The following is a 27,260-nucleotide window of genomic DNA, read 5'->3' as shown; positions in this document are numbered from 1 at the left end:
ATATTTTTGAGATCCACCACCTCGTCTGCTATAGAACGTTAGTTTTTGACCTCCAAATATTTTGGAGTTGAAAAAAAGAAAATAAATAACAATAATAATAATAATAATAATTAGGGGATTAAAAGGTTATTCTTATACTTATTAGCTCATCGTTGCCTTTAGTTTTATAATTTAATATTCTTAAATATAATTCTATATTTCTCACAGTAATGTACAATTATACCTGAATAAATTGAACTTGAAAATAAATTGAGATTGAAAAATAAATATATATATACTTAGTACAGGTGATAAACCCGAGTTTTACCCTCAATGTGTTCAAATTCTACTATGCGTTATCTACTGTAACTCGAGTATATCTCTTCCACAGTGAACTTTAACATTTACATTGGAGGGGGATCAAGTTAAGCCCTTCGAATAAGTAATTGCTTTGTGTTAAGAATCTATTGTGATTAATCCTCAATGCTATTATCCGCTTTGATTTCCATAACTATTCACTGTTCTACCTAACCATTTCCAAGTGCGTTAATATATAAGTTCATATAAACATAGCAAAACATATATGTGCTTAATTGAATTGACTATTTCGTACTCGCTTAGTAATGCTTTCTTCTTTTCCCCCCCTTTCCTCCCCTCTCCTCCCACCATCCCTCCTCTACACTACCCGTCCACCCTCCCCCCTCTCCCCTCCATTTTAAACATTAAAGATTCCACATAAGAGCTTATAGGCATATCTAGGGGCAGATTATTATTTTTTTTTTATACCCACCCTTGTGTTTGTAAATAGATTTTCTATTAGATGTTATCTTAAAAGGTTCATAATTATTAAATTCTTTGACCAGTTTCTTTCCCTTACCCCCTCGTCTCCCGGGTCAATATTTTTAACAAGCAGGAATATAACACACAGAAAGCCAAAAGAGGGGCGGGGCCATTGAGTGCCCACAGTGAGGTAGTACTCCCCAAAAGACACGGAAGCATGCCTTGGGGAGGGAAAGGGGAAGGGCCTGTCACACCCGGGGGAACCGGGGAGACCCAGAGGGGCACAGCTGACTCATCATGTGCACACTTGCCCTGCAGTAACTATGGTGAGGCCATACCAGGGGGAAGCCTGAAGAAATACCACCATGGGGGACGACAAGTCCACACTGGACAATTTCATCACACCGGGCGCCATTACGCCCCCTCCAGCGAAGTGACTTAAGGTCTAAATCTGGAATCAGTTTTGCTAGAGCTAAACATGTTACTGTTTTTCTTTGCACATGTCCTTGAACATCATATACAATTCGCTCAATGCTATATCCCTATCCACATATTGCATAAGTACCTATAGCATACATTTGATCGATACACAACACGCGGCACACCTATACTATATCCACAAACTGCTAACAGTAACCACACAACACACACTCACGTCTAGATGCTCTCAACCACACGAGGATGTATAGACATGAACGTGCAACTATCCAGATCTATACGTTATCATAAGCCACACAACAACGTAAAGTTGGCCAGCGATACTAAGGCAACAAGAGTGACATATAGAGGGCCTGACACTCGCATAACTCTGCTGCCACCAATACCTGCGCTACATACAAGTAAAAGCGATAAGATAAATTGCCTGCACTGAAAAGACTCACATGACATTCAACATGGTTTTAGCATAACCTCGCATAACATATAACTGCGCATTACCATTTATAATCCTAAGCTATTTACTGCGCCAGATACATGTAAACTTAAAAAATGTATGCAAGCTTGCGATATACAGATATGCACCCGCTTTGATTTACAGGCCTCTGCGCAGACAACCACATGACTTATACTGTCATGCACCCGCTCTGAATGATAAACCTCTGCGTAGGCAACCACCTGCCATATGGTTTTATACATAATACAGGGATTCCCATATTCCTAATAACCTAAATCTCTTTAGTGACAAGTACCAAGTGGCATTTTATCGCCTGTTTTATTACTAGCATGTTATACTATGAATATCTTCTACGTTTTTCATTTTTACTTAACTCCTACCTAGCATATACCATGTTTTATGCTCTGCCTTACTATTCTTTAAGATTGTACTCTCTCAGCCTGCTAATTATACCCATAAAAATGTGCAATTTACTCATATGCTATGACACTATATTTCGATGTATGTTCATATTATGCTTGTTACTGCCGTCGTAGCATCTCGAGCTTGTATGTCATTCTTAGCACAATAAAAATTATTTAAAACAGAAAGCCAAAAGAATCAAATTTGAGTATTATTATTTCTGGAATTATACAAAAGCAAAGTTAGCTCTGATGGAAACACTGTATTCACAGAATAGAGAGCAGACTATTTGGGTAAGTGAAACAATTGTGCACAATGGGAAACTAGAATGGCAATACTCAATTGAAACATGTAGGACCATGCTGTGTTAGAACCGATGAGTATGAAGTATCTCCTGGTCTGGAAGGATAGAATGTGGACATCTAAATCCTAAAGCAGGCAGAGGTTTTACGAGAATTATTGTGGATGAAAATCTGTGTATTTTGTCAGGAAACCAGCTACATTTTATGATTCAATAACAAGAAGAATCTGTAAGCACTTTATAAATAAATAAGAATAATAACCAGATAGTATGTAGGACTTCTTTCAAGGGCTAGTATCAGTAGCTGTTTGCCAAAACTGATAACATAAAACGGCGGAGCTGGCCACCGAGCTAAGCGGCCGCATGCCGCATGAGCTTCCGCTACTTTGAGCTATTACCACGGTTTTTGGCTGCTCCACGCACCAGGTTGAGATATACCGGACTGCCAAAAACTCCAGCATGCCATGGGGAAACACTCCCGAAAATCTGGGGGTCCAGTGAAGGGCAGACCAGGGATATAGCCCTACTCACTCAACCGAGCAGGCCCAAGATGGCAGACCTCCATCCAGATTCGTTCAAGGGCTCGATTACGGCCTCAGATGAGGATATTGACCTCTTGAAAGCTCCATCCCCACCCCGCAGATACTGGGGACAGGTCCAGTGATAACCTGAAACCCCACTGGCCTCGAAGTCAGACCTCACAATCATGGTCTCAGACCTAAAGGCCTTCTTTGCCTCTGAATAAGCAGTGCTTCAGGAGGACCTGGGCACACTGACAGGCTGCATTAAGATCACGGAAGAGGATATTCAAGACCTCAGAATCCAACAACACAAATAAACAACCTCAGCTCTACCTGCAAGCACCTTAATGCCAGAATTGGGCAGCTAGAGGACAGCACTCGACTATGCTGTAACGGATCGCCTGGCACCCCGACTGAGTACCTCCGTTAATGGATGCTCCTAGCGCTTCCTGAGGACTCCAAGCACTCTGGCAGACACCACAATCACCGAATCCGAGAAACCTTTAAATTCTCCCAAGCATATGAATGCTGTAGACCATTGAATAGGAACCATACGAATAGGCTTGTACTCCTAGCAGTCAACTGGAACAGCATACAATAAATCCTTCCCCCCAATAATGAGACGACACATCACTTTGAGGGTAAAACAGGAACTCTGGACTGGCTCATCCAGCCTGGCTTTTATTACAATAATACACAAAAAGTCCACACCCAGGGGGAGGCATAAAATACCCAATCACATACATGGTTCAGCCCACACATCTCCTCCCCTTAGATAACACTTAACCCAATTATACAGTACACACTTTTCCCCAATTCCTGGATGTACCCCAAATACATATGATACACCCCTAAAACAGGTATCCCCTGATAGCCCTGATCTGGGTGAGCAACATACTCAAAAATCACCCAGATCGGACCAGGGGTTTGGGAGTTATGAGCAGGCAAAGTTTTGACCGACCGCATGGGTAAAGTATCCGAAAACAGTTCCATGTATTTTGGCCCTGCGGTCGGTCACAGAAAAGTGAATGAAACAGACGAATTGCCTGGGTTATAGAGACTAAGGGGAATTCGCATGAATCCCCTAGTTCGTGAGTTTCTTTCTACCGAACGGCGGGCCGTTCGGTAGTTTCCCCACAAAATCCTGGAAGTCTGGAGGTCTCAGCGGTGCTTGCCTAGTCGAGTGTCCGTTTTCAGTTCCAGACACTCGACGGCAAAACACCGCTGTTCGGTAGTTTAAGATGGCCGCCGCCACGTGTTCGGCTCCCGAATGGCGGCCACCCAGAGGACACAGACCACACTGCACTGATTGCCAATTACCCATTTGCAACATTGTTGCAAACGGTAATTGGAGGCACACTCATTCCTGGGTGGTCTGGTTGTTCGGTAGTTTCACTCAATATACTGAATGGAGTGATTCTACCGAACAATCAGATGAATGCTGAATACAAATCACCCAGGATAAACTTAACACATAAATACATATATAATATTGCAGGCAGTACACTAGAGTATGCTTCACAGTCTTAAAGGGACAGTAGTGTCCATAGATGCTGTTAAAAGGGCCAGTAGCAGCAATATACAGTATAACAAGCCCAAATATAAATCTTTAAATGTACCAGTTTTCCAGGGGCCATAGTCAGCGGGTAAGAGGCAGGCAGCCAGACCCCTCCAATGTCCAGTGGCGAGGTGGGTTCCGCCACATATGCAATTTGAAGGTACGGGGGATCCCAGACATGATCAACGGGGCTGAGCTGCTGCAATCTATTCGGAGGCTGTTCTCCACCGCCTTAACATCTATACAGGCAAAGGGACTCCTACTTGAAGGGCTGTTTCGCTTGCCGGGCCGGCCAAACCCCAAGACCCAGACACCAAGAGATGACATCCTGTGCTTTAGGTCACGCAGTGACAAAGAGGTATTCCTGAAAGCCACTGGAGATCAAGCACCATTTGAGGAGCAATCTCTAACCTTCTTCCAGTCGACCGACCTTGCAGTGGCGTGAAACGCTGAGAGAAGTGACATCCCAACTGCGAGCAGCATCCATCTTCTACAAATGGGGATACCCCAGGGCTCTCATAGCCAAAAAGGAAGGCCGGAGATTCAGGCTGACATCCCTATCGGAAACAGATACCTTCAAGCACTCCCTGGGGCTAACGGCTAATACAGCCAATAACAACCCGGTCAGGCCCCCTCACCAATGGGATGTGGCGAATGTGGCAGTCTTCACCCCCATCAGGCTCCTCAGCTCCAGGCTGATCTCCCTTGGAGTGGAGTAATACTCACTTTAACTTGGCCTAACCCATACTCTGTTTGACTTACCAGAGTCATATGCATATGTTTGTTGATGCTTTATAGTTTCTTTTTACTGTTAATTTATTGACTTAAACGCTATCAAACAGTTCACAGAGGCACTTGCCGGTCACTAATTTACAAGGTGCTCCAAGCTGGTCCCTTGGTACAACCCCACCCCATGCTCTGGGGTTACAGAGCCTCTAACTCCCTGAACTAAATCACTTGCCACGATTATGCAACGCATGCAAGGTAGACTTCCCATCTGCCCCAGGTAGACTGCCTAATAAGTTCCATCACCGACCCCAACCCATGTAGCGGTTTGTGATAGTGGACCACCTTACCTGACCCTTACACGTGTCATAAAACTTTTACCCATTTTTGTTTTAGCTCAAATGTCTGTATGGAGTCTACCTGTACAGGCTTTAACGGGCCCCATAGGAGCCGTCTAATAACGGTTCTCCTCTATTGAGGCAACGTAAGCCATTTATCTCTTTCACCAACTACTTAAAATGGGCATGACACCTCACATAGCGACTCCCACAGTCCATCTAGGCCACAATGTAACGCCATTGATATGCCATTTTCTTTACCGCTATGTGTACTGGAAACTCTCTAGCAAGTGTATCGCTAGAATGCGCTGTGCAGCTACGATGCCCTAAAAATCTGCCTGTTCATATATATCTATTATAAAATGTGCTTGTTTTATCCTGCCTACAACTTTAAAGCTCTATGTACTGGATCGCCTGTAATACGCTGTTGGGGCGTGACACGACTGTTTGTCTATCTGTGCACTTCAAAAATAAAGAATTGGAAAACAAAAAATTATACCATCAAAAATATTTTGACAAAAATCAGAAATAAGGCTGAGAACTAATTTTAAATGTTCTACAAATGGCAACAAAACCAACAGTTTAAGGAACATAAATATATACTACGTGTGGGTTATGTAGAGCTAATATTACCAGGCACATCAGAGGCTTTTTACTGTTTAAAAAAGTGCCCAAACTTTTCTGGTTGTTTTCTGGTTGAGACGTGCTTGGATGCACAGTGGGAACAAGAACAAGATATCAGCCATTTCTGCTAATGCAATATGCAGCACTCACTATAATCAACAGAAAACCATTTACCAACTCATTTGCCATTAATTACGCTCTAAGGATGTGGAGTTAAATCCTGGTACTTGAAATGGAACACAATATGTTCAGCGAGACACAGTGGATGTTATGATGTTATGCCATTATCTGAGGGATACTGTGAAGATGTTTGTATTTATAAGAAGTCACTGTAATTTCAGGTCCATCAATGTTAAAGCCATTTCCAATGTTCCAAAGGTTTGTGGTAAGGAAAAGTTAGAATTAGGGGTACTTGGGGTTTGAATACTCTGCTACGTGAAATAAAGAGGCCTTGAATGGATATCTCATAATTCTCATGATCATTCAGTTTGCCATATAATTTTATACAAAAATCTGGGCACCTGTGACTCTTGTTGCTGGTTTTCGAACTAAAAAAGGAGTTAGCCCAACCACCACAAGGGAGCAAATATAACCTCAACATAATTCTGCAAATTGTAATTACAGTTATTTTTTACTTAATAGATAAAAAAATTAATATCTAAACTATTACCGTATTTTTCGCTCCATAAGACGCACCACACACTGAGGGGGAGAACACTATGGGAGGAGGGGAGGGGGGGGGGGACACTATGGGATGAGGGGGAGAACACTATGGGAGGAGGGGAGGGGGAGGAACACTATGGGATGAGGGGGAGAACACTATGGGAGGAGGGGAGGGGGAGGAACACTATGGGATGAGGGGAGAACACTATGGGAGGAGGGGAGGAGAGGGGGGAACACTATGGGTGGAGGGGAGGAGAGGGGGGAACACTATGGGATGAGAACACTATTGGACAAGGGGAGGATGGGGTTAAAGAACACTTGGACAAGGGGATGGGGGTTAAAGAACACTATGGGACAGGGGAGGAGGGGTTAAAAATCACTATGGGACAGGGGAGGAGGGGTTAAAAATCACTATGGGACAGAGGAAGGGGGGGTTAAAAATCACTATGGGACAGGAGAGGGGAGTGGGTGGTAAGGAACACTGGCCGGCTTAACAGAGCGCACCGCGGTACTGGAACTTCAATTTCAGGTTCCGGTTTCCGGCTGGACTGAAAGGAAGTGTGCACACTGAGTGCGCACTTCCTTTCAGTCCCACCGGAAACCGGAACCTGAAATTGAAGTTCCTGTACCGCGGTGCGCTCTGTTAAGCCGGCCCACGCTACAAGACAGGTAAGTAAAGCTTCATATTTGCTCCATAAGACGCACAGACATTTCCCCTCACTTTTGAGGGGGAAAAAAGTGCGTCTTATGGAGCGAAAAATACGGTAATTGTGGCATTTGTAAACATGTTGGCACTTTTTAAGTTGATCTTCTCATGATATCTTTTATAGGTCAGAGAACCTCAATTGCCAAGATGCACTAAGCCTTGATTATAGTCTAGTGGTGACAATTCCAAATTTTGAGAAATCCTCTGGCACTTTGAAACTATCGTGGTGTTGTGCTAACAGTCTACGATGGACTCCTATAAGCGACGACTGAGTCACACCACACAAAAAAAAAGTTTTAGACTTTAGAAAAACAGACTTTTCTAAAATTAGAATATGTGTAAAGTACTCATTATCAGACTGGATCAGTTTAAATGGAGTCCGAGAGAAATGGGATTTTTTTAAAAGTTGCAGTGCTGAAGGCAACAGAAGTGGCCAAAATAGTTAAAAACAAAAAGTTAGCATTTAGTAATGATAAAAAAAGTCCAGAGTGAGGAAGATAGACTGATCTTTAAGATTAAACAGAAAGAGCAATTTATAAGAGCTTCCAAATCACAAACAGAAGACAAAATAGCACAGTCAGTAATAAAAGGGGACAAAACATTTTTTTAGATAGATAAATGAGAAAATGAAAGTAAAACAAGAATGCATTAGATTAAAAACAAAAGAAGGAAGGTATGTAGAAGAGGACAAAGGTCTAGTTGACTGCCTCAATTAATATTTGTGTTCAGTATTTACAGATGAAAATGAAGAAAATGGACCTCAGTTAGGAAAAAGGACAAATTAGTCATGCGGTACAGAGGAAGACGTTCTATTTCAATTGTCAAAAGTAAAGACAAATAAGTCAATGGGGCCTGATGGAATACACCCAAAGTTATTAAAAGAGCTTAGTGGTGTACTAGCAAAACCAATAACAGATTTATTTAACCAATCATTGTTAACAGGAGAAGTCCCAGAAGATTGGAAGTTAGCGAATGTTGTGCTATTCACAAGAAAGGTAGGGAGGAGTCAGGAGACTATAGGCCAGTAAGCCTTACTTCAGTAGTGGGGAAAGTAATGGAAACCATGTTAAAGGATAGGATTGTTGAACATCTAAAATCACATGGATTTCAAGATCAGAGACAACATGGGTTTACTTCAGGGAGATCATGCCAAACTAAACTTATTGATTTTTTTAAATTGGGAAACTAAAAGAACTGAACAGGGTGGTGCAGTAGACATTCCTTACCTAGATTTCAGTAAGGCTTTTGACACTGTTGCACATAGAAGGCTTATCAACAATCTTTAAGTTCAGATTCCAAGTTAAGTTCAAACTGCAATCTTTAAGTTCAGATTCCAATATTGTTGAATGGGTTAGACAGTGGCTGGGTGACAGGCAACAGAGGGTTGTAGTCAATGGAGTATAGTCGAAGCATGGTCTTGTCATCGGTGGGATACCTCAGGGATCTGTACTTGGACCCATTCTCTCTAATATTTTTATTAGTGATATTGCGAGAGGTCTTGATGGTAAGGTATGTATTTTTGCTGATGATACTAAGATATGTAACAGGGTTGATATTCCAGGAAGGATAAGCCAAATGTAAAATGATTTAGGTAAACTAGAAAAATCGTCAGAATTGAGGCAGCTGACATTTAATGTGCATAAGTGCAAGATAATGCATCTTGGACGTAAAAACCCAAGGGCAGGGTACAGAATATTTGATAGAGCCCTAACCTCAACATCTGAGTAAAGGGATTTAGGGGCAATTATTTCAGATGACTTACAGGTAGGCAGACAGTGTAATAGAGCACCAGGAAATGCTAGCAGAATGCTTGGTTGTATAGGGAGAGGTATAAGCAGTAGAAAGAGGGAAATGCTCATGCCATTGTACAGAACACTGGTGAGACCTCACTTGGAGTATTGTACGCAGTACTGGAGACCTTATCTCCAGAAGGATATTGATACTTTAGAGAGAGTTCAGAAAAGGGCTACTAAACTGGTTCATGGATTGCAGGATAAAACTTACCAGGAAAGGTTAAAGGATCTTAACATGTATAGCTTGGAGGAAAGACGAGACAGGGGGGATATGATAGAAACATTTAAATACATAAAGGGGATCAACACAGTAAAGGAGGAGACTATATTTAAAAGAAGAAAAACTACCACAACAAGAGGACATAGTCTTAAATTAGAGGGGCAAAGGTTTAAAAATAATATCAGGAAGTATTACATTACTGAGAGGGTAGTGGATGCATGGAATAGCCTTCCAGCTGAAGTGGTAGAGGTTAACACAGTGAAAGAGTTTAAGCATGCATGGGATAGGCATAAGGCTAACCTAACTATCAAAATAAACATTAACTAAACAACCAAAACACAACCAAAATTAAACATTATCCAACAACCAAATCTCACCTCAAATCAAACATTAACCAAACAACCAAATACACCTCAAATCAAACATTAACCAAACAACCCAAATACACCTCAAATCAAACATTAACCAAACAACCCAAATACACCTCAAATCAAACATTAACCAAACAACCCAAATACACCTCAAATCAAACATTAACCAAACAACCCAAATACACCTCAAATCAAACATTAACCAAACAACCCAAATACAACCTCAAATCAAACATTAACCAAACAACCAAAACACACCTCAAATCAAACATTAACCAAACAACCGAAATACACCTCAAATCAAACATTAACCAAACAACCGAAAAACACCTCAAATCAAACATTAACCAAACAACCAAAATACACCTCAAATCAAACATTAACCAAACAACCAAAATACACCTCAAATCAAACATTAACCAAACAACCAAAACACACCTCAAATCAAACATTAACCAAACAACCGAAATACACCTCAAATCAAACATTAACCAAACAACCAAAACACACCTCAAATCAAACATTAACCAAACAACCAAAATACAACCTCAAATCAAACATTAACCAAACAACCCAAATACACCTCAAATCAAACATTAACCAAACAACCGAAATACACCTCAAATCAAACATTAACCAAACAACCGAAAAACACCTCAAATCAAACATTAACCAAACAACCAAATACACCTCAAATCAAACATTAACCAAACAACCAAAATACACCTCAAATCAAACATTAACCAAACAACCAAAATACACCTCAAATCAAACATTAACTAAAAAACCAAATCACACCTCAAATCAAACATTAACCAAACAACCCAAATACACCTCAAATCAAACATTAACCAAACAACCAAATACAACCTCAAATCAAACATTAACCAAACAACCAAAATACAACCTCAAATCAAACATTAACCAAACAACCAAATACACCTCAAATCAAACATTAACCAAACAACCAAATACACCTCAAATCAAACATTAACCAAACAACCAAAATACACCTCAAATCAAACATTAACTAAAAAACCAAATCACACCTCAAATCAAACATTAACCAAACAACCAAAATACACCTCAAATCAAACATTAACCAAACAACCAAATACACCTCAAATCAAACATTAACCAAACAACCAAATACACCTCAAATCAAACATTAACCAAACAACCAAAATACACCTCAAATCAAACATTAACTAAAAAACCAAATCACACCTCAAATCAAACATTAACCAAACAACCCAAATACACCTCAAATCAAACATTAACCAAACAACCCAAATACACCTCAAATCAAACATTAACCAAACAACCCAAATACACCTCAAATCAAACATTAACCAAACAACCCAAATACACCTCAAATCAAACATTAACCAAACAACCCAAATACACCTCAAATCAAACATTAACTAAAAAACCAAATCACACCTCAAATCAAACATTAACCAAACAAGCAAAATACACCTCAAATCAAACATTAACCAAACAACCAAATACACCTCAAATCAAACATTAACCAAACAACCAAAATACACCTCAAATCAAACATTAACTAAAAAACCAAATCACACCTCAAATCAAACATTAACCAAACAACCCAAATACACCTCAAATCAAACATTAACCAAACAACCCAAATACACCTCAAATCAAACATTAACCAAACAACCCAAATACACCTCAAATCAAACATTAACCAAACAACCCAAATACACCTCAAATCAAACATTAACCAAACAACCCAAATACACCTCAAATCAAACATTAACTAAAAAACCAAATCACACCTCAAATCAAACATTAACCAAACAAGCAAAATACACCTCTGTGGCGGAACCAACCTCGCCACTGAGAACTGGAGAAGCCTGGTTGCTAGCCTCCTGCCCAGTGATTATGGTCCCTGGGAGGTATTGCCCTTTAAGGGACTGAATTTGGGGCTTATGGACTGCTACCATAATGTACTGACCCTTTTGAACTATATTTGGGCATGTTTTAGTTTATATTGCTGCTGCTGGCCCTTTTAGAATCATCCGTGGACATATTGGGACGTTTGGGAATAATGTCCCATTAAGACGTTGTAACATATCACAGTAATACTGTCTTAAATATTATGTAGGTATTTATGTGTTCAGTTAAACTGGGGATATGTAGAAATGTGTGTTTTATGTGTTAAATGTATCAGTATGTAATTTTATGTCTTTTACTGTCTTTTTGTCTGCCATGTGGGTAATGGAGTTTTGCCTCAGTCCTTGGAGATAATTAGATTCCTTCCCCAATTATCTCCAGGCCAGAGGGGAGGGATTGTGAGGCATCGTGGGAGGTAACCGGTCTGAGCTGGAAAGTCATGCTGACAGGGGTTTTAAAAGATACTATTACTAACTTTTGGACCCCTGGTCTGATTCATGCCATTTTTAATATGTTGTTCCCCTGAATGGATTGATTGTGGATATGTATTTTTATGTGAATGTGATGTATGGTTTTGAAGTTACAGGTATTGTGTAAAAGTTATGTTTTAAACTGTATAATAAGTGGATTATCTCTCAGGCTAAGGGGAGGGGATGTGTGGGTTGTACCATATCTCGGATTGGTTATTTTATGCCTCCCCCTGGGTGTAGCCTGTATGTGTGAGATGGAAATAAAAGCCAGGCTGGATGAGCCAGTCCGGAGTTCCTGTTTAACCCTCAAAGTGAAGTGTCGTCTCATTATTGGGGGAGGATTTATTGCATGCTGTTCCAGTTTGACTGCTAGGAGTGCAAACCTATTCGTATGGTTCCTATTCAACTGTCTACAGCATTCAGAGGCTTGAGAGGATTCATATGCTTCTCTGATTCGGTGATTGTGGTGTCTGCCAGAGTGCTTGGAGGCCTCAGGAAACGCTAGGAGCATCTTTTAACGGAGGTACTCAGTCGGGGTGCCAGGCGATCCGTTACAACCTCAAATCAACATTAACCAAACAACCAAAACAAACCTCAAATCAAACATTAACCAAACAACCGAAATACACCTCAAATCAAACATTAACCAAACAACCAAATCACACCTCAAATCAAACATTAACCAAACAACCAAAATACACCTCAAATCAAACATTACCTGCTTAAAGAAACAAGCATTTACGGTTTTGGCATGGAATTTTCTGTTTCCAAATTTGTACATTAGTGAAAATCGTTGAGTTGATTGCAAACATATAGTGCATGAGAGGCAACTTGAATAATAATTCTGAACTAATTGAAGTTTAATGGAAAAGTTGCTAAATCAAACATATAAAGGCTACAAGAAGTGTGTAGAGGCTGTGATTTTTAGATAGAAAATGCAGACTGACATGGTGACCAAACCATGCAAAATGTACTCTGTTCTATTTAATTTGTGTAATCATTTAAGGGGGGGCTTAACTTCTTTTCACTTGGAGAATTAACAAATATTATTTTAAACAGTGCCATAATAGTATTAATTTAATCCACATCCATCCAGGTTATTTTGATGTACTTACATAGAGAGAACTTTCACATCTATGATATCTTGTCTCAACTCCAAACATTTTGTGGAATTGAAATCCAAGGGACCTTCATAAAATTCAAAATACCTGAAATTAACCAAAAAAGGAAAGTGTTATTTTACATTAATATTTAATCATGAATAAAAAGACAATGTTTATTGCGTTTACGTCCATTACATCACTAATACCTTCTTGCTATATTAGGTGAGAGGGGATAGGGTGTGCCTTGGTACATTAAAAAAGAAAAACATGAATATATACTCGCTCTGGCAAACTTTGATATACTCGTCACATTTGTGACGATAGTTTTGGATTCCTTTGTTTAACATCCAAAATGTTACCAAAATATAAAACTTGCAGGCGCTAAGAGAACATTGTCCTAATCATCATTTTTGTGATGGTGTTCCTGTTCATTAAATAAATAATGCCTAAAAAAAGACATAATTCAATGTATTGAATAGCTTTTTGCACAGTGTGATAGATTATAACAACACTCACAATAACACTCATAATAATAAAATGTGACCATCTCTATAAAAGCCAAAGCTTTAGCAGTTTGTTGGTCTGGGGCATGTGTGTTAACACAATACCAAGGAGAAAAGACATCAGCAATGATTTTAGAGAAGCAATTGTTGCTGCCCATCAAACTGGGAAGGGTCATAATGCCATTTCCAAACAATTTAAAGTCCATCATTCTACAGTTAGAAAGACTATTCAAAAGTGGAAAACATTCAAGACAGCTGTCAATCTTCCCAGGAGTGGACGTCCAAGCAAGGTCAGACCGTGCAATGCTCAGAGAAATAGCAAAAAAAAACAAGGCTTACATCTCTGGCTCTAAAGGCCTCATTTAGCATGTCAAATGTTAAAGTTCATGACAGAACAATTAAAAAAGACTGAACAAGTAGGGTTTGTTAGGAAGGGTTGCCAGGAGAAAACAATTTATCTCTAAAAAGTACATGGCAGCACGGCTTAGGTTTGCAAAGTTACATTTGAACAAACCACAAGACTTTTGGAACAATGTCCTTTGGACAGATGACCAAAGTGGAGATGTTTTGCACAGATCCACATTTAGCGAAAACCAAATAAAGCATATCAGCACAAACACAATACCAACTGTAAAGCATGATGTTGATGATTTGGGCTTGTTTCCCACTTAGGGTTTCCCAGTTCTATACAAACTGAACCTAGGTAACCTAAGTTGTATTAGAGAGGACAGATGGATGACACTTGTTGAATGTTGTTTTTGGTGGATACAGAGACGAAGAGTCAGGAGGTAATTTGTACTCAATAGATCTTTTAAGGGTCTTTGCACAACAAGGTTTTATGGTCTTGATTTAATATTTGTGCACAAGCTTTTCAAATAATGTAATATTTTTGGATTAACTTTTAAAATTAAAATATCAAAAATGTATCACATACAAAATATTAACCTATGAAAAGAAGTCTAAATATTAAAAATAATACAATATTTTTTAAAAATAATAAATCATTTTAAGAGTTAATCCAAAAATATTAAATAATTTGCACAGCTTATCCAGAAATATTAACTCGAGGACAGCTGCTACATTAGTAGATCTTAGAATAATGATATTACAATAGTAGACCATAGGATGCTTTTAGAGGAAACAAGTCTCTTATATCACCTAAGACCGGCCTGTCCATCCTGCACCTCACAGATGTTGCTGAACTATAACTCCCATGATTCTTTCAATGAAACAGATACCCAGGGAATCATGGGAGTTGCAGTTCAGCCAGGGCCGGCGCATCCATAAGGCGGCACAGGCGGCCGCCTTAGGGCGCACCGGCTCTGGGGGCGCAAAATTCCAGTGACCGGCAGGAGGGAAGTGCTCCCTCCTGCCAGGTCACCTCCTGGATCCCCGGAGCTGCTGCGCGGCGTGCGGCTGAAGTTGATTAGGAGGCGGCGAGGGAGCTCTCTGATCTCTCTGACCGGCTCCCTCGCGCGCCTTTTGCTGATGCCGCGGGAGCCGGAATATGACGTCATATTCCGGCTCCCGCGGCATCAGAAAACAGCCTGCGAGGGAGCCGGTCAGAGAGATCAGAGAGCTCCCTCGCCGCCTCCTAATCAACTTCAGCCGCACGCCGCGCAGCAGCCTCACTGGACCACCAATGAGAGACCCATGCCAGCACTCCAGGTAGGGAGGCTGGGTGGGACATTTAAATGTAATTTTTTATTAATTACTGTGTGTGTGCATGTGAGTGTGAGTGTCTGTCAGTGTGTGTGTAAGTGTGTCTATGAGTTTGTGTGTGAGTGAGTGTGTCTGTCGGTGTGTGTGAGTGTGTATGTCAGTGTGTATGTGTGTCTGTGAGTTTGTGTGTGTGTGAGTGAGTGTGTGTGTGTCTGTCAGTATGTGTGTCTGTCAGTGTGTGTGTGTAAGTGTGTCTATGAGTTTGTGTGTGAGTGAGTGTGTCTGTCGGTGTGTGTGAGTATGTCAGTGTGTGTGTGCGCATGTGAGTATGTGTGTGTGTGTGTTCGAGTATGTGTCTGTGAGTTTGTGTGCGTGTGTGTGTGTGAGTGAGTATGTATTTTTCTGTATGCCTGTCTGTATGTATGTATGTATCTGTATGATGGTATGCCTCTGTATGTATGTATGTGTCTGTATGCCTGTATGTCTTGTACGTATGTTTCTGTATGTCTCTGTATGCATGTATGTAACTGGATGTATGTTTGTCTCTGAATGTCTGTATATATGTCTCTGTATGCATGTATGTAACTGTATGCCTTTATGTCTCTGTATGTACGTATGTGTGTGTCTGTGTGTCTCTGTATGCCTGTATGTCTTTGTATGCATGTTTCTGTATTTATGTATGTGTCTGTATGACGGTATGCCTCTGTATGTATGTATGTGTCTGTATGACGGTATGCCTCTGTATGTATGTATGTGTCTGTATGCCTGTCTATATGAATGTGTCTGTATGACGTTATGTCTCTGTATGTATGTATGTATGTATGTATGCATGTGTCTGCATGCCTGTATGTCTCTGTATGTATGTTTCTTTATGCCTGTATGTATGTGCCTGAATGTCTTTGTATGTATGTTTCTGTATGCCTGTCTGTATGTATGTGTCTGTATGACGGTATGCCTGCATGTCTCTGTATGCATGTATGTCTCTGCTTGTATGTCTCTCACTGTATGTGTCTGTATGTCTCTGTATGATTATTGCTGTCTTTGTATGACAGTGTACCTGTATGACTTTGACTGTGTGACTGAAAAATGATGCCTGTGTGCCTGTGGCTTGGGAGGAAAGAAACACAGGTGAAGATGCATTTTTTTTTTTTTTTTTTAATGAGGGTTGGGGGCACCAAAATGCATCTTCGCCTGTGTAACTAAAAATCCTAGCACCGGCCCTGAGTTCAGCAACATCTGGGGGGGATGCAGGTTGGACAGCACTGACCTAAGATCTTGTCCCTCTACAATAGCTTTAGAATATGGAAATTTTATTTCCACATTATCCTTACAAAGCTATCTAGAGTCGGATGTCAACAAATGTTTGTGAGTGCTGTGAGCAGGCTAGTCTTTACACTGTGTCCTCTTTGATTAGTTTATATTTAATTTACACCCACAAAATGGTTGTTTGATTATTGCATACAGTCCATCCATATAGACCAGGGTATCAGGTCCTGTTATAGGTCACAAAGTGGGATCATGTAACTTCAGCAAGGAGCATAGATTAAGATTGGCCTCATGTTGGTATTTTCCAATTACCGGTATAATAATAAAAAAATTTCAGCTTAGTCCCTCAACATTCTCTGTACATCCAAAAAAATACAGACCGATATAAACACTACGGAAGTTCCTTCTGTCCTGATGGCCTATCGCATATCAGACATTTCCACTGCACCCCATTTAGAAATGATCAGTTCTACAGACATCAGATACAGGCTAATAGGAGGGATATTATTCCTGCAACCCCAAGCTATGTTAATTATTTCCTGTTTACCTAATGCTGCTTGCACTTTGCTTAAACTTAGAGCCACATGGCTTGCCAGTTGGTGTGTGCTTTCTATCGGCTTGTCACTTTGCCCACGCAAGTCAAATGCACTGCATTTTTATTAATAGTCGTTGGTTTTACTTCCACCAGCCCACAATCCGGCTGTCCATCTAATCTGTACCAAGTATTACGATGGATCGGCCACCTGAGGATTTAAACTTATTGGATTTATTTTTTAAAGTATTCTATTGGCAGTTACTCTAACAACTTAAATAGTGTTTTATCTCTGCAGGGTTCTGCCTTGTGCCTTTTCAGCACACCCCCATGAGCTGACACTTTTTCATATATATAACGTGATGAAACCCTCCGCTAAAACAAGTGGATAAATTATTTATTTTTAACAGAAAAACGTGTTAATGAAAAAAAAAAATCGAACAAAAAGCAGTGCTATTTATTTATTTTTTCCATATTTTAAAAAGAGTGATAAGAATATTTCTCTTAAATAAATTTGGGAAGTAGCTAAACCGTATGCACTTGGCACAGCCACTTCTGAATCCAAAACCTTCTGCTGGGAGTTTCAGGCCAGACTTAGTTCAGACAGAGAACTTCCGGCTTCCCTGTAGGGTGTAGTGGAGAAGGGGAGCGTGGCATCTATTGGACCCAAGGTAAGATAAACCCATTTTAAAACAGTTTGACTATTTACATTGGGGGGACGCTCCTGGTACCACTGCTGTAGTGGTGATGGCGCTTGGAGTATTACTTTTTAACATACCACATATGCTGCAGGTATGGTAAGATTCATGATAAAAATCTATGAGAGTCACACTTCTACCTGCAACGAGGTGAATGTGGCTTCTGAACGAGGTTGTGTCAGCCCATAGCGCACAACGCTGGCTGACACACAATGCAAATCAGTCTGCAGATTTCCAGACATCTAAGTTTAAATGGCCCAAGTGACTGTCAGTCAGAGAACCATTAGAAGCTCTTCCTACGAAATAGAGGAGTAAAACTCTGCTATATCATAACTCCCAACTCTGGCGTCCAATCTCAATGATCTCATCCAATGAGGTGGACAGCAACGGAGACTGGCGCTGTGAGGGGGAAAAGGTTAATAAAACTACCCATTTTACTCCTTACAAGTGAGGAATGGGGGTCTAATGGCCATAAATGGAATACACATTTGTATTCCTACCACAATAGTGTTCCTTTAAGGTTCCCTGTTTAGAATTTGTTAAAATGACCGCATACAGCATTGAATAAGTCCAAGAAAGAGGAATTGAGTTGGTCAAGATAGACAGAAGACTGGAGTTTTGCAGTGGAGAAGGAGATGAGCAGTTTGATTCTATATAAAATAGATGGAAATGGCATATGGAGATAATAAAAGGTATTTGTTGGTCAAAGACAAGAGAGGGATCAAATGGTTTGACTTTATAAGCTACATATTTGCAACCATAACACAAAGAGTGGGTAAATACCCAAACTGAAAAAAGAAAAAGCGGCGAATTTAAAAGGAAAAGCAGCTGGATGATTTTTATGCACTGATGAAAACTCGGACTGAGTTGAAACGCGTCTGCATAGCTGCATAGATGCAGTTTATTTTGGGGGGGGGGGGGCGGCATCAAAATTCATCTTTGCCTGTGTAGTCAAAAATCCTAGCACCGGCCCTGGGTGGTATGCATGACGTTACCATATAAATGTGAATTATACCTGGGAAAACATGCTGGATTTGGAAGCCCTGAGGACAAGGTAGGTTATTCATGTAATGTAAGTAGTTACAAGAATCTCCCTCGCTATTCCAACAGCCCATGTTCAGCAGCTTGTGAAATAGCAATGAATAGCGTGGGTCTCCAAAGACACCTAACAACAAGGAACTGGCACAAACCGAAAAATCTATATGGAAAAACTTAACTTAAAATTGCTGATATGGAAAAAGTCTTCACCTTAGTTATAGCCGTGTCTATTTTTTCTCTTGAGATTTGAGTTTGCTAGAATGTGGAGTTTAGTGAACAACCATAGTGTGTGGCAGTCCAGGGATTATTGACTAAGCACATGGTAGCAAAGGTGTTAATTTGCACATGCAGATGATTTGTGCAGTAGGCTGTGGGATCCTGTCAGGCATTAATTATGTCTTCCTGTTGATCTGAAACACTATCAGAGCACAGCTGAAGCAGGCATATTATTACATAAAGTGTCAGCACTACTTAAGCACTGTGCTTACATGGAAAGGCATGTTTTCATTTATATGATTATTCACTACGAAACGGAGGTGCCTCCGAACCGTAACACTTGGCAAACATCTCAGTTTAATACATGGCTAAATGCAATTTGAGTTTAAATTCAGCGATTAACTCTAAAAGTGAAAATAAAACAATTCTGGTTTGCTAATAATTAGCTTTAAATTCCATAGAAAGCATTGAACGTGGGCATTTATTTTAACATCTGATTGATAACAAACGGACCTCATATTTGCACTTTTGGAGATTTCTGCACCCTACATTTTGCAATAGAAATATCAGAAAACTAAAATATTTACTTGCACAATTATCTTAAAGTATTTTACATATTTACACCTCTGAGTTCCAGAAATATGACCAGCAGTCAAGCATACTGCATGTGGGTTATATTCCTGGCACTCAACGGGTTTAATAAAATTAAAATGTGGGGGCGGGGCCGGGCCGCCGAGCTGAGCGGTCACAGGCCAGCTCGGCTCCTGCAAATAGAGGCACAAATAGCCTACTAATCGTGATTCTTGGAGAGTTTACCGGCAAAAACTGCGCCCCCGGTGATAACGGGCTGCCTGAGCTGAGGAGAGGCTTGCTCTCGACAGTTTTAGTCCCTCGGAGGATGGGGCCCGCTGCTACAGGCGGGACCTATACTGGCGGTGAGTGAAGCGGACGGCCGCCGCAACGCTATCCTGCCTGACGGAGCCCGACATGCGTGGAAAGCCTGCGGACCCGGTCCTGTCCCCCCCTATGGACCGGGGGAGTGATCCCGGTCCAAGCCAAGCCACGCTTACCAGCTCACTATACAAGCACCGACATGCAGCCCGAGACCCGCACACAAGATGGCGGAGACCACGTGCGCAAGACCTGCACTCTCAGACGCAGGACGACCTGCAGCCACCACCTGCTCTGGCACACGGGGCACTACCAAGTACGGGCCCAAACACCCGGAGATACCCCTGGCACATGGAGCTCAACAACCACCGCACACGTATATTTCATTTCCGAGAGGCCCGCACACTCTTCATCTGAGCTGGGCGCTCACCGGGAGGATCCCCCCCACAGCCTGCCATACACCCAGGGAGAAGCTAGAGGCCCGGCGGAACCCTGGGCCCACGGTCCTGATGATGGGTCCAATGGCACAAGGGCGCGAGTGCCTATTAAGGCCTCAGGCCGAGAATGAGCGGCCCTCGGAAGCAGCGTAGCCACAACAGAGATCCTGGTCAGCGGGTTAAAGGCACCGGATGCACACGGGACTTTGGGCCCAATTTTGGCTCCCTGTTACCTGACAACTTAAGGACTAACCCGAGTGGCAGACCTTTGGTGGTATTTGCCCCTCTCTTTGCTTCCAACAGGTCTCCCCTTGCTTAGCAAACGTACCTCTACCTAACCCTATCAGCTTAATTATCTCCACTCAGCCGATGCTGATGTAGACAAGCTAGTTTAGCCTATTGGTAACCTCTTTAATTTTAGTGACTCACACAGCACGATATATTACCTGATCTTTATACTATACTAGCTAGACTAACTAAGCCTGCTACTCTATAATAAGTGCTTATTGTATTACCATTAACGTTATCACTATGCATGCCACTCTGCTGTCTCTTATTCTGTAACACTCTTGGGTGCGGGCAGCTATCCTCATGTTGATCCTCAAGATATTCCTGTTATTAAGCCTGGCGCAAATTCTCAGCGTGTTTTAACCCATGTTTCAGTATAATAATTATTCGCCTGTTATTGCTAAGAACCTACGCTATAAAGCCATGTATATCATACATAATGTCCATCACCTTGACCTCTTTACTTTATTTTGTACCCTCTAAGTTAAGCTTGTTTATATAATATAAAACAAGGCTGTTAATCCTAGGAGATATTGCACTGTGTCATGATGTCTACAACCTGTATAACCCCTGCAAGTCTCCCTCTCTTTATTCTGTACCACCATAATCACATGCCTCAATAAAAGAAAGATTGACAAAAAAAAAAAAAATTAAAATGTGACCCAGCAGTGGGGTCCCCCTCTATTTCCTTACACCATTGCCGGTCATGTTCTCTTTTTATTTAAAATACTTTTATTAATGGCTTACTTATTATTAATTCATGTAATCGTTCTAAATCAATTTATGAGCAATTCCCAAAGCTATTTAAAAAGCAGTCAGGGCGAATAAAGATCATTTTGAATGGACATCAATTTCTGTCAAATGAACAGAAATCATGTCTTTTCCAGCACCAAAAAGACAAGCCCTTTGCCGGTCCCTTCAGGACTTCTGAAGAATTGAACCTTTAAAATAATAATCGCCGAGCTAAAAAAAGATGGTTGGTATTTGAAATCTGACGATTTGGGTCTAAAGGATACAGTTATCTTGCCAATTACAATTTCCAGTTCAGTGCATTAATTAACCCCAGAATTATTTTGCTAGAATTTCAACAAAAGTGTATCTATCAAGTGAAAAAACCAAAAACCAAAAACACAACTGAACAGTTCAAATCTTTTAACCTGAAACGGGTCAGTGAAATATTGGAAAAGATTGCAGCCGATCTCAAATTTAAGACTGGACATAATTGGTTCCTAGGGCTGATAATGAACGTGGAATTTGGAAGATAAAAGGCTTCTCTGTGTTAAGGTGGTATTTGGCTTGGCTGGTCACAGTATGAAAGAACAGAAACCACCTGTTTACTGCTCGATGAGGTACAGTGATACATTGCTGTATAATAAAAAGCTCTTTGTGTTATGATGAGTGCCCCATTTCTCCTGGCCCTGCTTGGGGTACATTAGAAAGGGGATCACTGAACGCAGTGCAGACGAGCAGAAGGAACCCTGGGCTGATATATCGCTGGGTTATATAACACTCAGATTCAGCTTTCAGCTCCTGCAGAGCATAAAGTCACATTCTGAAACCTAGCGAGCTGCTCACGCCAGATACTGTGTGCATGGATGGGATGCCTGCTTACTGACCCCATCTCAGAGAGGGCTTATAGCTCCCAGTAAGAATAATCACGGCATCAGAGCAAGTGAAGAATGGTACTATGATTGGCCAAATGTACAGGAGGATGTACACACACACATATATATAGATATACATTGTTGTGAGCACTCACTGGACTTGTAAGTATATATAATGTAGCCATTATTCGCTACATATAAACATAGTGACTTAAACAAAATATCGATGTTTCAGCCCACAAGGACTATAAGCATCTGGGGACACCAGGTAACTGTCCCATGTAGCACAGTGTGAGCGCCTCATTAGATGTGCATGCGCTATGCACAGGCACTAGTACTCTTTGCAGAGAGAGTTGCTAAAGCTTTCTCTGCAGTCATGTAGACTGGGAGTCAGTCAGACAGGCCCGTTCAGAAAGCAAGTCTTTCCTTTTCCATGCAGGGCCCCCAATTATGGGCATCGCCAGTGACGTGAATTGCACCGCTGGGAATGCCCGCACAACCTCTATCCTGATCTGCATACCTTTCCAGTTTTGGGAGGTATAAGCACACCCATCTTTCCAGACGCACAGACACACATTCCAAGACGTTTCAGACACATATGCAGAAACACTTTGCCAAATGCACACAGACAAATACATACAACCAAACACACTCCCTAACAAAAACATTCAGATACATACTCTGACACATATATACACTCTGACGGACACACATTTACAAAAATGCACAGCGACAGATACACACTTTCATATACAAATACACACTGTCAGGCAAATATATTGCCACACAAACACAAACAATAAGCATCCCTTATTTCAGTGAGGTGGCTGCACAAACACACAGTGGCACATACACACAGATACACACTAATACACAGATACAAACACTGGCACATACACACCTACATTTTACACAGAAAGTCACTGTTTATTAATACAGTTTTGTTGTCAAAAAACAATATGGGGATTATTCACTTAAGTCTAAATTGTATATAAAGGGAATCCATATGGAAAACTTTGGACAAAAATAACCCGGTCTGGTAAAATAATCACAGCGTGGCTATTTTAGACAAAGTTTTGCAAATCAGATTTAAATTTGCACGAATAAACCCCTATGCTACAATTAAATAAAATGTGCCACTGCTCTGAGGTGACTCTGACACTTTATATGTCAATGTAAACTTCTCCTAGTCATTAATGCCTAATTCATATAATCAAAAGCACAGTGGGCTGCCGCAGTATATCACTGTTCCTCCTATTCGCTGTTATTATGGGTGACCTCCACCGACTCTCCCAATGTACATATAATCTGCATGTTTCAATATGTCATCTTTCAAATGTCCCTCATAGTGACACTATTATGGCATTACATCCTTACAATAGGGTCTATTCACATCCTATAACTGTAGCCCGCATACTAATCCCACGTCATTATTGATGAAATAGGGGGGTTAGGGTACGGGTGTCTTTAGGGTTTGGGATTACCTGCCTTCGATGCTGTGGACTGTAACTCCCATAACTCTTAGCCGGGTTTTACAAAATACAATGGCTGATGTGAGTGAGAAAATTTAATTGGTAGCAAAAAAGAAATAAATAATTTTTGTCATAATGTTTAAATAAACTGGCAAACAAAATGCTAGTCAGTCTTAAAATGTCAGGTCAGTGTTTTTATTAATTCCACATGTTACTTTTACCACTATCAAAGTAATATGTACTGATAAGGAATGTCTGTTCATATTTCAGCATGACCAGGAATGAATGTCTAGTTCATTTCCCATTTATTACACAGCTATAATACGAACCTGGCATCTGAGAAGCAGTCGGCATTGCTACATTATGTATGGCCATCTGCCACACCACAGTATTAGCACGTCCGTCTGCTTGCCATCTCGTTACACACACAGACAAGTTATGTAATCCAAAACGCAAAATTTGAAACAAAATTTATGTTTACTGGAAGTCTGGAATCAACTCTCTCTTGTTGGACCTAAAGATTCCAAACTATTTTATGCTGTGTCATAACTAGAAGAACTGATTGTGTGAATGAAAGCAAAATAATGTGTCTTGAGTTTTTTAACCACTTAATAACAGAATTGTCACAATAAAAATTACGCATAGACTCTAAAGATGTGTCATGTGTCCTTAAGGGGTTAATGATGTACAATGATGCTGAATTTGAATGGATGCAGGTGTATTGCAAAATCAAATTTGTGAACATGCTAAATGTTAATATTTAACCAAAATAGCCAAAATGGTTGCCTTGGAGAAAATTTTGCAGTTTTGCTATTTTGGTCTAAAAATGTAAATTTACTTTGAAATCCCAACAAATCTCACTTTAGTAAATAAACCTGCAACTACTACATTAGATAAAATGTGAACTGTTTGTGAAAAAATATACACTTCATGGATGTAACCAATCAAAGGTAAATGGTGGCTTCTAGTCTTTATCTCACCGTTGACGGCCACACAATATTAAAGGGACTCTCCAGTGCCAGGAAAACAATCAGTTTTCCTGGCACTGCAGGTCCCCTCTCCCATCCCCGGTTGCTGAAGGGGTCAAAATCCCTTCAGTGACTTATCAGAGGCAGCGATGATGTCCCTCGCCGCTGCTTCTGTATCTGCCCACGCTCCTCCCCTTCATCACGTCAGCCAGAGGGGGAGACTGATCATGCCCGCCGGCGGGGGAGACCTAATGCGCATGCGCGGCAATGCCGCGCACGTGCATTAGACCTCCCCATAGGAAAGCATTGGAAATGCTTTTCAAAGCTTTCCTAAGGGGATTTTAGCGACGCTGGAGGTCCTTACAGCGTGCTATAATCCCGGAAGTGCCCTCTAGTGGCTGTCTAGTAGAGGTCTAGAGGAGGAGTTAACCCTGCAAGGTAATTATTGCAGTTTATAAAAAACTGCAATAATTACACCTGCAGGGTTAAGGGTAGTGGGAGTTGGCACCAAGACCACTCCAATGGGCAGAAGTGGTCTGGGTGCCTGGAGTGTCCATTTAATTACTTTCTAAGCATCTCTAATTAAAATGGGAAAATAGTATCCTTACTGACTTCAGAGCATCTTGGGAAATGTAGTCCAAAACAGCCTGAGTGCCAACAATACATCTGACTGTACTAAATAATATTATTGAAATGGTTAACAGACTTGTTCATTTTATTCAGTTTTTTCAGACCCAGTCAATAGATGGCCGTTAGCCAAATGTTACCCTATTAAAAAATACTCAATCAAATTTACAATCATATCTTTAAAGCAAGGGTGTCCTTGAGGATCATAATCCTAGGGCTTTTTGATTTCTCTAATGAACACATAATTAACTAAGTAATTTTGTGAATCACTGAAGGAATACATCATTACGGAATCACCACAGCATCATTAGAAGATTACACAAATATGTCCCGTCTAGGCCGCTACGCTCTAACCTCTGTTAATACTCTCACCTCTGACGCTCACCTTAAAGACTTCTCTAGGGCTGCTCCATTCCTATGGAACGCCCTTCCCCTCTCTGTTAGATTTTCACCCAGTCTCCTCTCCATTAAAAAATCTTTGAAAACTTACTTCTTTAGTAAAGCATATCAATTAAACTGTGAACAGCTTTCCCTCCCAGCACCCTGATTCCATTCCTGAAACTGTCATCAAAATAAAACTATAAGCCCTCAATGAACACTATCCTAGCAACCTACTTTTCTACCCTACCCTTACCTTTTGTGTCACATTACCCCACTTCCTCTAGCATGTAAGCTCATTGAGCAGGGCCCTCAATCCCTCTGTTCCTGTGAATCCAACTCGTCTGGTTATAAATACTTGTCTGTTAGTCCACCCATTGTACAGCGCTACGGAACTTGTTGGCGCTTTATAAATATTAATAATAATTATGACCGTTAAATATTACTAATAATAATAATTTTGAAAATCAACAAAAGAGGAGGGGTGCTATCATAATATAAAATAAATAAAATATAAATTAACAGAGAAGATAAAAGTTCTACAAGTGGAACATTTAGAATAAGATTAGACTAGGTACGACGCACATTGTGGACAGTGAAGAGTTAATTATGCTAATAAGAAAATAGCGGTTACAATGTGGCAACACATTGACAGACGTCATTTGTGGTGTTAAAAAACAAATACTATAATTATAATGTGTATACTACAGGGCAGTATTGAGTTAAATGTAAGCCGAAGCCCACAGTATACATATTTATAAAAGGTTCCTGATTAAAACAGAGAGGTGGCAGCTGTAGCTCTAGGGCTGCATTCATTTTAAGACAATGTTGTGCTATTTGTTTGTCACAGACCTCACCCCCTACAAGGGAAAATTGGCTGCACCCCTAACCTAAAGGGTTCACACTCAATCTAGCTCTCCATTGTTCCCAGCAATCTCACTAGCTGTGTGTCATATTGAGTAAAACAGGAGGAATGTAAATGAAATGATCATATATGGCTAGGATCTGATCAACAGGTGGCATGTGGGACGAATGTGGGGGGACCTTATAAAATACTACATAGTGGGTAAATATAGAGGGTGCATCCAGGCACAGAAGTAAAAAAACATTTGGTGAGACTTGGGAGACCGAATCAAGCAGAACAGAGAGAGTAGGTTTGCTTAGAAAGTACAGCTAGGGCATGAGTGTTTCTCAACTCAATTCTCAAGGCAGTGGATGGTCTTAGCATGTACAGCCATGTATTATATAGACACAACAGGAGCTAATGTGAATCCCGATTCGTTTTGAATCCCATCTGGGGAGAAGTGGGTGGT

At 40.7% G+C, this 27,260-nt stretch overlaps 1 protein-coding gene across 2 annotated transcripts in view; it reads right to left on the bottom strand.

Moving 5' to 3' along the window:
* ST8SIA5 (ST8 alpha-N-acetyl-neuraminide alpha-2,8-sialyltransferase 5) overlaps positions 1-27,260 on the bottom strand; it is an 85,254-nt gene that overhangs the window by 11,818 nt on the left and 46,176 nt on the right. For both annotated transcript variants that reach the window (XM_063453881.1, XM_063453882.1), the window contains one exon: positions 13,380-13,472. In XM_063453881.1, coding sequence (XP_063309951.1) covers positions 13,380-13,472 — 93 coding nt within the window. The remainder of the gene's footprint in view (positions 1-13,379; positions 13,473-27,260) is intronic.

Source organism: Pelobates fuscus, chromosome 5 (genome assembly GCF_036172605.1).
Source record: "Pelobates fuscus isolate aPelFus1 chromosome 5, aPelFus1.pri, whole genome shotgun sequence".
Taxonomy (NCBI): domain Eukaryota; kingdom Metazoa; phylum Chordata; class Amphibia; order Anura; family Pelobatidae; genus Pelobates; species Pelobates fuscus.
This window is presented reverse-complemented; position numbering and strand designations above follow the sequence as displayed.